Source organism: Lacerta agilis, chromosome 12 (assembly GCF_009819535.1).
Source record: "Lacerta agilis isolate rLacAgi1 chromosome 12, rLacAgi1.pri, whole genome shotgun sequence".
In the NCBI taxonomy this organism is placed as follows: Eukaryota; Metazoa; Chordata; class Lepidosauria; order Squamata; family Lacertidae; genus Lacerta; species Lacerta agilis.
In genome coordinates this window covers 20,496,097-20,512,484 of record NC_046323.1, presented here as the reverse complement: position 1 = coordinate 20,512,484, position 16,388 = coordinate 20,496,097, and the positions used below count along the sequence as shown (strand labels likewise).

Genomic DNA, 16,388 nt, shown 5'->3' with positions numbered 1-16,388 from the left:
CAGATGCATGGGAGATACATGGTTTTTATTTGTGACGTTGAGTAAAATACCGGTAGTTTTTTTTTTAGAAAGAACTCCTGTATTGGAATTAACTCCAGTTTCTTCAAGATGCACAGAAAGCGAAAATAATAAACAGCTTTGCAAAGTATAAGAAGCGTATGGAGGATTTGCTCTATATTTAACATCTTCTCCCAGCATCATGAACAATTACAAAGTGCTTGTATCGGTCGTCATTCTGGTCATATGTAAGGGAAAGAGAAAATGAGTGGAAAGCCCAACGAAAGAAAAATCATCATTTGTACCAATGGGGTATTTTCTCCAACGGCTCCCCTCCCTGCATGCTGCCTTCTCGGTAAGGATTATCTGGTCCCATGTCTGTGATTAAGAGTAAGTCAGCTGTGATCTTAAAATTGGAGTAGGCAAATTCACAGAGGTTAAGGCTATCAAAGTCATTCTGCAATGAATATCTCATTGCAGAATATCTAAAGAACTATTACAGTTCCATGAAAACACGAGCAGGATTTGAAATATGAGCAGCAGTAGAACATCATTAAGGGTAAATATAATAATAATAATAATAATAATAATAATAATAATAATAATAATAATAGTTACTACTACTATTATTTTAATATTTATACCCTGCTCATCTGGCTGGGTTTCCCAAGCCACTCTGGGCGGCTTCCAGTACATATAAAAACATAATAAAACATCAAACATTAATAACTTCCCATACAGGGCTGCCTTCAGATGTCTTCTAAAAGTTCATATGGAAGATGTACACAACAGAACACCGTGGCGGAAACCAGAGCACACGTAAACATTGTTTACCGTCCCGCGACAGAGGTACCTATTTATCTATTTATCTATTTATCTACTTGAACTGGTATGCTTTCGAACTACAGTGGTAACATGGTTGCTGAACGGAGTCCGTTCGACTCGCAGAATGGTTTGAAAACCAAGGTGTGGCTTCTGATTGGCTGCAGGAGCTTCCTGCACTCAATCGGAAGCCGTGGAAGCCACATCAGACGTTCGGCTTCCAAAAAAACGTTCACAAACCGGAACACTCATTTCCGGGTTTGTGGCATTTGGGAGCCAAAACATCTGAGTACCAATGAGTTCAACAACCAAGGTACAACTGTACTAGGTTGGCAGAAGCTGGGACAGAGCAAAGGGGGATTCGAAATGCCGATGTTCTGATCGGCAAGCCCAAGAGGCTCAGTGGTTTAGACCACATCGCCACCCGCTTCCCAACTCTTAACTAAGGCATTCTGCTGCTATGTGTAGAATTCTACACAGGACCTAATGAAGAAAGGGTGGAAATATTTATATATTTTAAAATAATAAGATTAATACTTTTACCTTCCTCAGTTTTACCACTTTCAATGTAAGGTGTTAGAAACAGCGGTTTTCCAGGGTCTCCTCCCAACGACGTTCCGTACTTTATTCCCCGGAAAGCCCTTCGGAACACACTCCATCGCTCCTGGGTGCGGATTAGCTCCAAACTCAAGCTCAGACTGAGCAAAGCCAGCAAGACCCGTGTTATCTTGCCCATCTTTTCATCCAGTTACCTTAGAATAAATTAGATTAGAGCACAATTTTAAACATGCGCTGCTGCGGCTTCATAAAGTCTGTCTAGTTCCTCCCCTCCCCTCAATAGTAGCTCTGGGATGTTACGCAACAACTACCTCAAAGTTTTTTTTTTTTATAATAATGTTTATTATTTTCCAATTAAATCAAATTACATCCAATTAAACAACTACACACACACATACATACATAAATCTATGCTCTGCCGAGCTACAACTCCCCTCCCTCTCGTCAGCAGGTTTTCTAGTCCATTCTCATCGCGCAGTTTTTACCACTTCGATCTATTGGGCTGTGTCAAAGGTTTATTCCAATCCTACTAGTGTTTTTAAACTTCCTCGATTCGATCTTAAATAATCCACAAATTTACTCCAATCTCTTTGAAATCTTGAGTCGTCCTGGTTTCTGACCCTGCTGGTCAGTTTTGCAAGTTCAGCATATTCCACCATCTTCGTCTGCCACTCATCAATCGTCGGTAATTCATGTAATTTCCACTTTGGGGCAAGAAGTATTCTTGCAGCAGTTGTCGCATACATGAACAATCTTTGGTCCTTCTTAGCTATTTCTTCTCCCATCAAGCCCAGCAAAAAAGCCTCGGGCTTTTTGGGGAAGGTATATTTAAACATCTTCTTTAGTTCGTTGTATATCGAATCCCAAAATACCTTAACCTTGTCGCATGTCCACCACATATGATAAAAGTCACCTTCCTCTTGTCTACAATTCCAGCACAATTTATCATGCATTCTATACATTTTTGACAATTTAACTGGAGTCAAATACCATCTGTACATCATCTTATATACATTTTCTTTCAGGGTTACACATGCAGTAAATTTCAAACTCTCAAATTTCAAACAACTACCTCAAAGTTAAGTGCTTTCCCGCCTCTGTTCCTTCTCACGGCTGAGAAAGCAGAAGTGGCTACAAGCGCAGCATTTTAACAAACACAACTAAGGGTTTGTTCACATGGGTGGCTTGAAATGCAACTGAGTCATTTTCCCCTGCTGTGTGTCAATCTGCATTTGCAGAGTGTTGTTCGCATCAGAGAGCAGGTAGGGATACCCAATATGCATAATAATAATAATGCATAATAATAATAATTTTGTTATTTATATGCCGCCCATCTGACTGGGTTGCCCCAGCCATTCTGGGCCGCTCGCAACAGAATATTAAAAACACAATCAAACATCAAAAACTTCCCTTCAGGCATCTTCTAATAGTCAGAGAGTTTCCCCGCCCCTGCAGCCTCTCCACAACTCTCATTCAGGAAGCTCTTTTCTGCGCATGCGCAACCGCTGTCTCAAATTTGCGCACCGTTCTTAAGCACATAGCAAATGCAGCTGAAGTTTTCTAATCAGACTGAAGCTGGTATTTGTCGGGTAACTACGGGATTGATAATGGATCGTACGTCATGTGAATGCGGCTTCAAAAACTAGAAGTGGGAGAGCACTAAGATGTGGAGTAACCGGTAAAGTGAACATACAGGTGAAACTCGAAAAATTAGAACATCGTGGAAAAGTTCATTTCTTTCAGTAATTCAACTTAAAAGGTGAAACTAATATATGAGATAGACTCATGACATGCAAAGCGAGATAGGTCAAGCCTTTATTTGTTATAATTGTGATTATTATGGCATACAGCTGATGAGAACCCCAAATTAACAATTTCAACTTTGGGGTTTTCATCAGCTGCACACCATAATCATCACAATTATAACAAACAAAGGCTTGACATATCTCACTTTGGATGTCATGAGTCTATCTCATATAGTAAACTCCAGTGGCTAATAAAAACAATTGCTTACATAAATGGACTTTCCCACGATATTCAAATTTTTTGATTTTCACCTGTATTCTAAGACTGCAGTTATAACTCCCCTTTCTGGGAGCGAGCACCATCGAATTCAGCAGGGTTTAATTCCGCACAGACGTGGTTAGGATTGCAAGACAGTGCATCCTGTTAAGAGTAGACAGAGAAGGAAGAGGAAAATCTGTGGTGATCAACCAGGACTGCAATTTAAAGCCTCTCACTAGACAATTGATGTGTTTGTTTCCAGGTTTTGGATTGGCCCTGTCTGCCAACGCATGGAGGGGAACAAGCAATGGGGGTGTAGAGAAGGTGAGGCCAAGGTAATAATAGTAATAATAATAATAATAATAATAATAATAATAATAATTACTTATACCCTGCCCATCTGGCTAGGCCTCCCCAGCCACTCTGGGCAGCTCCCAACAGAATATTAAACAGATTAAAACTTCAAACATTAAAAACATCCCTAAACAGGGCTGCCTTCAGATGTCTTCTAAAAGTCAGATAGTTGTTTATTTCCTTGACATCTGATGGGAGGGCATTCCACAGGGGCGGGTGCCACCACCGAGAAGGCCCTCTGCCTGGTTCCTTGCAACCTGACTTCTCGTAGTGAGGGAACCACCAGAAGGCCCACAGGGCTGGACCTCAGTGTCAGAGCTGGAACTCAGTGTCTGGGCTGAACTATGGGGGTGGAGATGCTCCTTCAGGTATACAGGTACTCATCCCCACTCTCTCTATCACACAATTCTAATTGCATAGGCAGGCAAGGGCGGCCGGCTTGCAACCCGCCAGCTGGCGCGCGAGCGAGCACTCGCCTGCCTGCCCGCCCGCGAGGGCGGGTTGGGGAGGGGGCGCCCGGTATGCCGGCGGGTTCGCGGGGGCGCCCCTGGGGGGCCCGGCGCCCTGGCGCACTGCGCCACCAGCCCCTATGGACGAGACGGCCCTGTGCATAGGAGGGAGATGAAAGACTGACAAGGGCTCAGGCAGTCACCAATAACTGAGACAAGAAAGTACACAAGCAGATGAGTTGGGAAATGGCAGTCTTTCATTTCCTTCTCACCAAGCCCAACAATTACAGAGAGTACCTGGTTAATTCCAAACAGGACTTCGAAAGGAGAAATCTATACAAGTCATACCGGAAAGGAAAGGGTTTTCAATCAGCAGCTGCAGAAGCCGAATTACTTTTTCAGAGACGTCCTGCATAAGCCCAGTTGCAGCTGGAGAGACCAAAGTTAAATCAATGGCAATTCCAAGTGTACACAGAGTTCGTGCAGCAAAAAAGTGCTTTCTGCTGCAAAAGCAGGCTGAACTTTTCTTTAACCTAGTTCTAAATTGATTTTCAAGCATTACAGATCTATACAATGCAGCCGGGATGTTAGTCACACATTTCAACTCAGAGCAGGATGACCTCTGAAGCCTCTACTCTCTCCCACGTCCCAATACCAGCCTTGGAGAGAACAATCGCTGAAGGAAGTCGGGCATGCTTTGTTTCCCTATAACAAGACAGAGCTTGTTGGTGCTTTTATGCAAAGGGGGAAATGCGTAACCAGAAGGTAGCAATGGTAAGAACTACCCAAGGACTGTTTCTCACATTACAGGCAATATGAGTACAGTAAAGCACTGGAGCCACATCTCTAGGGTTACTGTCCAGCCATAATGCTACTGGCCCAATTAGAATTTCAGCCTTTTGACCAGCTACCAGAATTGGAGGATGCAAAGCCAGATAGAAATCTAGCTGAGCCATTCTAGCTGCTAGCACACCAGAACCTGCCTTATATAGGTTCGCACCTCGGAAGTCGAACGGAATCCGTTCCGGAAGTCTGTTTGACATCCAAAACGTTTGGAAACCAAGGCGCAGCTTCTGATTGGCTGCAGGAAGGTCCTGCAGCCAATCGGAAGCTGCGTCGGAAGTCCGGGTTCCAAAGAACGCTCGCAAACCGGAACACTCACTTCCGGGTTTGTGGCGTTCGGGAGCCAAAGCATTCGACTCGCAAGGCGTTCAGGATCCAAGGCACGACTGTAACGAGTTAAGACTTTCTAGCTCAGTATTGTCTTCACAGACTGGCAGCTGTACTCCATGGTTTCAAGCAGGGCATCTGAAAGCCAGCAAAGCAGGTCTTTGCAGGGCTCACAGCAAATATGGTATCTAATTCCTTCAGCATTAGGAGCTGCTTTTGTAGCTGGAGTCAGTCTGCCTGGTGACTGGTCAGCAGTTTATTTGTGACTGACGTTGGGGTTCCAACCCTAAGAAACAGACACAGGTGACACCCACTGTAGCCACCTTCCCTTTCGTTCCCCCCTCCCCCCCACATATTTAACTTCACACTTCAGCATTAAAAAAGGCTCTCCTATCCTACATTTACAAAGCCTAAATACATGTAAAGCAAAAGTATTGAGCTGCCACTGCCTTTATATCCTTCGCCTTCCTCAGTACTGAATTTCATATTGTAAGCTCCTCCGGGCAGGGGCCTCTCCTTTTATACTTTGTAAAGCACCATGCCCAGAAATGACACTTTATCAATCAATGTGTGATGGACTGCTGGATACAGGACAATGCTGCACTGGGAAGCAAATCCAGTCCCCCTTCCCTTCGTGCTCAGTTGATGCTAGCTAGCATTATCTCTAGATACGGTTCAATACTAGAAAAAGTATGAAAGAGAAAGCATTGTTAACTCACAGTGGAAATTACATTTATGAACTCTAAGGAGAGTCATGTGCTATGCAAGCTGTGCCTCTATACTGAAAAGGCTAACGAATACATCGTCTTTTCTTGGCAATCTACTAGAATACTCCATTGACAGTTGTCCAAAGTCGAACAGCTAATCAAAGGTTTAGAATTCAGAGACAAATAGATTGGTGAAGAGGGGAGAAATGGCAATATTTCTATTGTAGCAAAAGCAGAAGGATGCATTAGTTCCACCCATTATAAAAACCAGTCAGCCACTCAGGCACACTTATAAAACAATGGCAGAATTTTCTCAATGGATGAGGAAACACAGACAATGTTATCAGGCTACCACAGCCTTGCTGAATGGGGACTAGTGAACAGCCAGCCTGAAAGGGCATCCAAGACGCCATTTTCTTCCTGAAATGCCAAGTCCCCTCTCCATTGGACTGCACAGATATAGTAAACTTTGCATCATCCCTTCAACCTGACTGCCTGTAAGCAATTTTTTTTTGGACACCTTTGGTATCAAATAGAGCAGGGGAGCACTTTCACTAGGAATGGAAGGTGGTGCAGCTTGTACAAAGGAAGAAGAAGAAGAAGTGTTTGGATTTGATATCCCGCTTTTCACTACCCGAAGGAGTCTCAAAGCGGCTAACATTCTTCTTTCCCTTCCTCCCCCACAACAAACACTCTGTGAGGTGAGTGGGGCTGAGAGACTTCAGAGAAGTGTGACTAGCCCAAGGTCACCCAGCAGCTGCGTGTGGAGGAGCGGAGACACGAACCCGGTTCCCCAGATTACGAGTCTACTGCTCTTAACCACTACACCACACTGGCTCCACCACAAAGGAATCTGTTTCTTTCGTTTTTGCTTTATTGCCGACGGAAATTTAAACTGGAAAAAAAAAGTTTTATGGTCCTGAATCCTGCGGGAACACAGCAAACAATATTATTTAGCAATGTGAAACCCGGCGGGTGGGGGGTGGGGAGTAACATTTTTGCTGTTCTCACATACTTAGGAGCGTGGCTCTCAAAAGTGTCCGCGACAAGCCAATACAGTTTCCAAATATATTATTATCACTTGATCACCTCCCATATATGTCCCAATGTGATATATAAAATATAAGAAAAAGAGCCAAAAAAATACAAAAAGAAAGAAAAAAACTGACCCGTTTAAGAACAATGCAAAACGGATAACTATGGCACAGACCTTTTCATCTAGATGGGAAAGGCTGACAGAATAACTGCTTGATGTGTTCTAAAGCAGCTGCTGAGCACCTGTCTCCTCCTGTCTAGGCAATTGCAAATCTATGACCAGAGAAGAGAGGAAGGAAACTATCCTACAGGAAGGCAAATCTTTAAATATTGGTATTCAGTGAGAGTTCAAATAGTGTAGGGCAAGTAAGAACTGCAACAAAATGTTGCAGTTGTAAAGTGTTCCTGGCAGCCAACCATGCCATCTTAAATGATAGTCTATTTTAGGGGTAGCCTGGCAAAAGATGACAGGGCTCCTGCACCTTTGCATAGAAGGAAATATTAACAGGTGCAACTTGAATGACAAGCTACCCAACTCTTTTCCATTCTGGGGCAATCAACATTCCATAGCCACTGAGGATGTCCCTAACTGAGCTGTTTGGGGTTTTTATTTTGTACTTCTACAAACTCTTGAGGCTCCATCAATTCTGGGTGGTAGTGATTTGGTAACGTAAGGATCCACATTTGGAGGATGGGTTTGCTATTAGTATAGTATCAAAATTCATGTCAGTTTACTCCCACTGTTTGAATTCTCTTAAATATCAACATGATCACAGCAAGTGAATTAGTACAGGTGAAACTCGAAAAATTAGAATATCGTGGAAAGGTTCATTTCTTTCAGTAATTCAACTTGAAAGGTGAAACTAATATATGAGATAGACTCATGACATGCAAAGCGAGATATGTCAAGCCTTTATTTGTTATGATTGTGATGATTATGGCGTACAGCTGATGAGAACACCAAATTAACAATTTCAACTTTGGGCTTTTCATCAGCTGCACACCATAATCATCACAATTATAACAAGCAAAGGCTTGACATATCTTGCTTTGCATGTCATGAGTCTAGCTCATATATTAAACTCCAGTAGCTAATGAAAACAATTGCTTACATTAATGGACTTTTCCACAATATTCTAATTTTTCGAGTTTCACCTGTACTTTGATCTGCTTCTCCTTAGAGAACAGGTTAGCCAGAAGATCTCCCCACCCTAAACAAAAAAATTCTCAATTTCAAGGCAGCTGTTATTAGGCCAATATTCTTAAGTAGGGAGGGAAAATGAAAGAAGAGTGGTTTGCCAGAGTTTGCTTCTGAGGTGAAGTTTGAATGGGTCTTCTTGGCTCACACTACTGCACTGCAAGCCTATACATGCCAACTCAAAAGTAAGTCCAACTGAATTAAAGTGCTTCTCATTCCCAAGTCCAGCAGGGACAGGATTGCTGAGAATCACTATACTCTCAGCTCTTTTTCAAGCCCCAAAACATCTTTGTCTATTCTTTGTTGCTGGTTTTGGAAGACTGGCATACAAATCTGGAATTTGGTTATGAATTTGGCTAGAAAAAAAACAAAAGAAATCTTTTCTTTTCCAGAATATGTTGGACAAAGTCAAGTAGAGCTTGCCAAATACTTTTACCATGATAGGTTCCAAGTCAGTCAAGTGTATCTCAGCAAAACAGTGGAAGAGGGTAACTTTAATCATGATGAAATTAAGAAAGGAATAAGATTTCTTCACGGTATTTCACTACTTCTTAGGATTACATTTTGCTTGGTAACATCTTGCTCCTCTTTTCCAAGAAAACACTGAAGTATTTCACGTTCAGGGGGAAAAGATGAAAACGGAGAAAATTCAAGAGAGATGTTACTCACTTGCTACAGCCAAAAATGTCATTCATAATAAAGGTTTGTGACTCCTCAGCTTCAGAAATGATAAATTTACATAGTTATAAGAACTTTATATGAATACTACCTGAGTGTTATTTAATAGGCTTAATCAGAAGCTCAGCGACAAGAACAACACAGACATTGAGGGTCTACTTTCTTACCTGTTACGAACAGTAAGCTAACTTTCTTCTTAGCCAGTCCTATCAAGCCAGATTTCAGTGGGGCTACCCAAAGGACAGAATGGCTAATAATTACTTTTATAAGTACCATAAGAAGGTAGCAGCAACAGTAAAACAACAGCCGATGCGGATTCTGTGTCAATGGCATGCCCCCTTGTGGCTAATACTGATCTTACTGGAGCTAATACTGGATTATTATTTCCATTGTCAAAAGTGTAAATGAGAGCAAATATTTAGTGCATTTTGCAACAATGCTACCTAGCTGCTCTAAAGGCAATGCCGACCACTTGTCATCTTAAACCGATCTTACAAAACAGCCATGGCAAAAATAATAAGATCAAACCACAGCCGTGAAACTTCACAACCACTCCCATTGTTTCCTTCCATTTGCCTTCTTCTTCCTTCAAATATTGAATTTACTTACCCATTCTGCTAGTGTGATACAACATTTCCCAGTTTCAATAGAGGAGTTTGTTTCTCGTTTTCACCCGGAATTTCTATATCATTTTGCCCAAAGAGAACAGTTTGGGCTAAACAAACAAACAAACAAACTTCACAACTCACCAGTGAAAACTTGACAGTAAAAGATGGCACCACAGATTCCTCTTAGCTAATGAGAAGGGAACTATTTCACTGCATCACAGAGAACATTTCCTGTTTTGTTTTTTGCCTCCCCATGCAAATCTGTTGTTTCCTTATTCTCACCCACCCATTCTGTTGAACTTCATGATTCACTTTCTGAGGGCTAGGAGCCTCAATATGCCATCCATTACTTAACCCCAAAACCACCTATCCCTTCTTGTTCCTTTCCCATACTTTCGACAATGCTTTTATCAAGTGACCATCTGATCAAGCTGTATGACAGCCTTCTTCGACGATCACTCGTAGCCGAGTAAGATTGTCTTCCATAAACACAGTTTTAACAGTCGGTCTGTAAGTGACTGGAAGGCCACACATCCTTCCACAGTGGGGACATAGGTTTCTGGGCAGGAGTTGATCATAGCTGTCAACTTTTCCCTTTTCTTGCGAGGAATCCTATTCGGAATAAGGGAATTTCCCTTTTAAAAAGGGGGGAAAGTTGATAGCTACGGAGTTGATTATGGTGAGGGTTTGCCAAGTGTGCCTTCCTCTTAGCACGTTTCTCCCTTTCATCCTGAGTTCGAGCATCTTCAAAGCCCATGAAACCTTTAATAAATGCTGTTCTCCAACTGGAGCGCTTGCAGGCCAGTGTTTCCCAATTGTCAGTGTTTATACTACATTTTTTAAGATTTGCCTTGGGATAGTCTTTAAACCTATTTTGTTGACCACCAGCATTACACTTTCCAGCATTTTAAAGTCTGGAATAGAGTAGTTGCTTTGGAAGACAATAATCAGGCATCTGCACATTACCAATCCAACAAAGTTTATGTTAAACAATCATTGCTTCGATACTGGTGATCTTTGCTTCTTCCAGTACACTGGCATTAGTTCGCCTGTCTTTCCAAATGATAAACGCCTCTATCTGCCATAACACACTCTGGAACTGTACCTATGGTTTGGCAGAAGTGGTTCATTTGAGATTTGTTTAAGTAAGTTGGTCTGTGGCCGTAAAAATAAATTCATTCATTCATTTGGGATTTGTTTGACAGCAATATATATTTTTGCTGTCTATCACCTATGCTTTGATTGTGGCACAGTATATTAACATATGAACCACAAGATGTAGAAGCAAGAATACAAGAATCTGCTGGTTTTGGTTTCTCTCCATTCCACCATTTTTCTAATCTTACGTCCACTTCTCCACATCGGTTTGCAAACTGTTTTTCTTAAAAGTCCTCGTGAAAAGTCACCATAATTTTAGTGTTGATTTCTCCTAATATACATTCTTGTATGCAGTTTTGTGTCATATACACATTTTAGCAAAGCAATTTTCTCTAACATAATCCATTTCTCTACGTTGATTTTAGTTATACACCTCTCCTGGTATATGCATTCTTTAACATGTTATCCGGCTATGTTCCAATGTGTGTATTGCTCTGGAAAGTTGAAACTTTGCAGTTCGTCTTGAAATCCAAATTAAATCAGACTTCCCTCATAGGTACAGGGCATCTTCCACATAACTAGGCTACATGGCTTTTTAATAAACAAAAAAACAAACAGAAGTATTTTGTTTTGCTATAACTCTTTTGTTTCAAATAGTCAATGATGCTTAAGGCTCTCCCTCTCGAGCACAAATCCAAGGAGCCAAGTGGATGTAATATTCCTCCAAAGATCACACTGAACTAGAATACAAAAGGCAGATCTACACATTCTGAGCTTTTAACTCCTTGTCTGTTTCCCAAGATTGCAAAGCTGGAGGAGTAAATGGTTAACTCTCTCCTTCAAATATATTGCGCTCTCCACAAAAATCACACACACCCCTTAATAGGAATCATCTTTTCTTAAAGCCGAACTGCTGGGGGCAGGTGAAAGAGAATGAGTGTGAGCTTGAGAAAGACAGCAAGTGAATGACTGTGTGTCCGTTTGAATGACTGAAGACATGCATAGGTGTATATATGAATGCATATGTGGTTTTTTGTGTGAATGATGTATGAATGGGTATGTGTTTTATAGCGATCCTTGAAAAGCTAGCCATGAAGGAATGCTGCCTATGGGCTGAAAAACACTCCTGCCCAGAAGATGTATTTGCTGTTCCCAGAATCATGAGCTGCCAAACTGAGACTTGGAGGTCAATATTTCAAACAGTAGAAACTGCAGCAGTTTACATAGAAATACTCTTATCCTCTTCACAAGTGGCAGGCTGCTTACCATTACTATGGTACCAACCCTGATCCAGCACCAACAGTTGTACTAATTTTACAGACATGAATAGGACATGCATCAGTTCCTTATCCTTGCAACTACTTCCCCATACAAGTCAGTGGAGAAGTGAGACTGGCCCTTAAATGCCAAAATTAGAAAACAGCATGTTCTTGAATGTGTTCAAGTCACATACTTTCAAAAAACAAGTTCCCTTTTCCCCCTTAAAAGAAAGTGATCTTGAAAGGACAACGAATGTGCAGGGCCAGGAAGCCCTATATGTACTATTTTCCCCATATATTTTTTACAGTGCTATATTCACCCATCCTTTACGATACTTAAAAATAAGTAAATGCTCTAGTCACAGAGACAGGGCTGTACTGACAATCAGGTCACCAGAGACTGTCATGGCTATCCTCCAACAGTGACAGCTCTACTACAGCAATGGTTTCAGGAAGGCCAGTTGTGTCTGTGCTTCTAAGACCTTGCCCTGATTCTGCCTGAAGTAATAGAAAACCCAGCCAACCTAATTTGAATGGACACATAGGAAGTTGCTTTATAGTATACCAAGGCAGTGAGTGCTCACTAGAAGGACAGATCCTGAAGTTGAGGCTCCAGTACTTTGGCCACCTCATGAGAAGAGAAGACTCCCTAGAAAAGACCCTGATGTTGGGAAAGATGGAGGGCACAAGGAGAAGGGGACGACAGAGGATGAGATGGTTGGACAGTGTTCTCGAAGCTACTAACATGAGTTTGGCCAAACTGCGAGAGGCAGTGAAGGATAGGTGTGCCTGGCGTGCTCTGGTCTATGGGGTCACGAAGAGTCGGACACAACTGAACGACTGAACAACAACAACAATACCAAGGCAGACCATTAATCCATCCAGCCCAGTACTGTGAATCTCCAGGGTTACAGGCAAGGGACATTCCCAAATCTACCTGCAGATGCCAGGAATGGAACCTGGGAATTTCTGCATGCAGAGGAGATGCTCTGCTCCTGGGATCTGGGTATTTCCTGTAAGCAAAATTAGCGCAGGCAATGATAACTACTGGCTGTTTTCAGTTCAGGACACTGGGATGAGCTAGAGCAGAGGAGGAGACCAAAGACAGATCAGAATCTACTAGGGGATTTTAGGGGAAGAGTAGAAAGAGGTTCTTTACTACCAACTGTTTTTTTTTTTAAAGTAAGGCTTCTTTAAAATAAAATAAGGCTGCTGAGTAAAGATCACTTAGGGAATGGATTTTGGTATGAATACTTTTCTAGCTCCGAAAACAAATGTGTGAGTTTTTCCTTGGGGATTTTCCCAACAGGTGTTTCTGCCAATCCACCAGTGGGAGCTGCCAGATATATATACAAGGTTTTCTATTTCAGTGTAGGCTAATCGCACATAAACCAGCTTGGTGTGGAATGCCTTTCTTTCAGAAGAAAACCTAAATCACTGTATGTACACTGAAGAAAGGTTGCCAAATCCAGCCCAAATGCACTGATCTGTTCAGCACAGCAAGTTCTCACCAGTCCTTGAATCACCTCTAATCTGCTACCTGTGCAGCCATTCTTTCCCAATGGACTCCAGGCCTCTAAATCTGGGCCTTAACCAGGCCTATAATTCTAGAACTTTCCAGCTTGCCACTAAAGCAGATGCTCCATTACCACATGCTAGGTTCACAGCAGTGGGAAGCTTATAGCAAGAATCATCACATCCCATAACCTGCTATCATAGCATTATAGGCAGGGACCCCTTAGATTCTCTACATGATCCCAGGAATAACCCTGGCCTGACCCTGCTCCTTATCTGATTCTGACCCACCATTTTGCGCTGGGCTCCGGCTGATGGGCTTAGGAGTTTTAGCAAAAGAGTAATTTTTTAAAAACCTAGATTCCACAAGTGTAGTGTCTGTCCATCCTTGTTCTAGAAAAGAAACGAGGAAGAAATGTGTCAAGAGTCACGGATAATCTGTTGGGGAGTGTATGTTGATGGTGGGCAGGACCAGATCCAAAAATGGGTGGGGTATGCAGCACCGCACAGATCTATTTTCTTGCTGTGCCACTCATCATTCTATTTGCTTTTTACCCCATTATCCATCTTTCTTCTCTCCCTCTGGCATCCTCCCAACCTGGAAGTCCTTTTTATTTCTAGGCTCACCATATAGGAGCCACATCATCTCCTCTCAGACACACACACACACACACACACACACTGAGGCAATTGCCTAAGAAGTGAGCTAGACAACAGTGACCTGACAGCAAGGCTTTTTTCCAAAGGAAAAAAATATGACACAGGCTTATAATTTGTGCACAAAATGTGTGCTGCAACAATGCACCTGTGCATTTTCCTGGTGTGTGTGTATATGCTTTCTGGCTTATGAGTCAGATTCCCAGGAACCGGGGATATAACAGCACTACTGCAAAAGGATTTCCTTACATATTAGAAACATCAGTGACTCCTCTGCAGAGAGTAGCAGCAGAATCTGATGACGGAGTGTTTTTGGCATTGGAAGAAGAAAGAGCCATGCCTGGTGTGGGTCTGGGATTCTAGGGGAGCCTGGACTTCTTAGTTTGCCTTTCACAACATCAGTCGCTTTTTACGCCATATAAAATAACGCAAATTTTGCATACCGTGAATTTTTGGAACTTCTCATTGCGGGTTTGCTGCTCAGCCACAGGGTCCAGAGCTGCGCAAGGCTGGGGCCGCTTGGACCTCGCTACCGATTGAGAGCTAGAAAATCTATCGTTCTTTAACGTTTCCTGATGCAAGCTGACATACCCAAAGCCTAAGCAAAACATGCAGCCACAGAACTGTGAATTAAGGTTGGATTTAACCCGGCTTTTATAAGTCAGTTGTGCAACAAGGAAGCGCTTTTCGGCCTTTCCTAACTTCTGCAAATGATGGTTTCCTTTCCAGTGCTATTATTTATCGGCAGCAGATTAAAAAGAAGTTGAGCATTCCCCACCCTTTCCACAAATCATTCTTAATTTATTACGATGTACCATTGAACTCATTTGAACTTACTTTGGAGCAAACCTGCTTTAGCCTGCCCTTTAAATTTAAGCCAGGCCTCAAGTGGGGGCCTTCAGCTTCCAAAACGCTGGAACAGGAGAGATCACAAGGAAGAGCGAGGGTGTTTCAGCATACTTTAAAATGACTTTTGCCTTTGTCAGCCAGTAACCATCACCAGCTACTGACACACACACACACACACACACACGAGATGCCGGATTTGGAAGAAAGCCTTCCCTCTTCCTGAGAAACACGCCTTCCAGTTGTGGGCAACCCCTGGCACCCTTCTTTTTGGAAATTAACCATTGCTGTTCTGGCAGGTTTCCGACAACCATTAACCGCACGGAGGCGACCTTGCGCTTTATTGCTCTGCTTTATCCTAAAAAAACAACAACACATGAGAGCTCAATATGAGGCCCTTCCAAACAGCAGCAGCACCTGGACTGAGCTAGTCAGCCCCCTAACCAAAAGGAAAAACACCCCCGGCGCTGTCTTATTACGGATTCTACCCTAAATGCGCCGCATCTATCATACAGCGCTCGCTTACCTGCCCAGAGACATTGCCCCAAATTTCCCGGCCTCACTCACCGGCTGCAGATCATCTGCTGACCCCCACCGGCAACCAGAGCCCTGCAAGAAAGCTGTCAAGCGACAAGCTCGCATGCAGCCAATCGCGATCCCTGGAAAGGAAGGCGGGGGGAGAAGCACCCTTGTCCGCCCCTTTTGCCTATGGCGCCTGCCCATTGGGAAAGCGAAGGCGCCTTTGGCGGATCCCGAGGAGTGCCTCGCATTATTTAGGCTTTGTGCGTTCGGAATAAGCATGGATTCCGCCCCACCCCGGCCTAAAGAAACCGGTCTACATAAATAAATAAACCAACAGAGCACATTTCCTCTCCCTCCCCCATTACTTCATTTCTGCAATAATAAACTGGGAGGAATTCCCCCAACAGGAGAGCAGAATAGGATCGCGCTGCGAGGGGGTCTGCAATGAAAGGCCGGGTCTCAGGAGCTGACGCTGCGCAACATGCTTGCAATTAAAACTTCTGCGCCGAGGACATTTACTGAGAGATAAGTCCCGCTGCTGGGCTCGGATTTGCTTCTGAGTAAGCGCAGTTAGAATCCTGCACGGGAGAAAGCCCTGTTTTCACCCTGTGTTAAAGCATCGGCAGCCACTGCTGCTGTCAGCTGACAGCCCCACTCACCTCCTCCTTTCTGCTCTTAAAGAAACAGTACGTCAAAACGGCGTGTGGTGAGAGGTGGGGCAGAACCAAGTTATCTGTGAGGCAATTGGTCAGTTATCTGTGAGGCAATAGGTTTGATCTGTTGTCTTTGTCCATGGAGTTTTTTGTCCATGGAGATTTTTGTCCATGGAGAATTGATGCTTTTGAATTATGGTGCTGGAGGAGACTCTTGAGAGTCCCATGGACTGCAAGAAGATCAAACCTATCCATTCT

The 16,388-nt window shown here is 43.0% G+C and overlaps 1 protein-coding gene across 3 annotated transcripts in view; it reads right to left on the bottom strand.

Annotated features, from left to right (window-relative positions):
- CPVL (carboxypeptidase vitellogenic like) overlaps nt 1-16,159 on the bottom strand; it is a 62,053-nt gene extending 45,894 nt beyond the window's left edge. The window contains exons 1-2 of one of the 3 annotated variants that reach the window (XM_033165501.1): nt 16,137-16,159; nt 1,363-1,571 (exon numbers count right to left, since the gene is read on the bottom strand). In XM_033165501.1, the coding sequence (XP_033021392.1) occupies nt 1,363-1,555 (193 nt within the window). In that variant the 5' untranslated portion in view covers nt 1,556-1,571; nt 16,137-16,159. Of the gene's footprint in view, nt 1-1,362; nt 1,572-15,481; nt 15,602-16,136 lie in introns of those variants that run through there. The other 2 variants (XM_033165499.1, XM_033165500.1) reach the window with 2 other exon arrangements.
- Nucleotides 16,160-16,388: the final 229 nt, after the last annotated feature.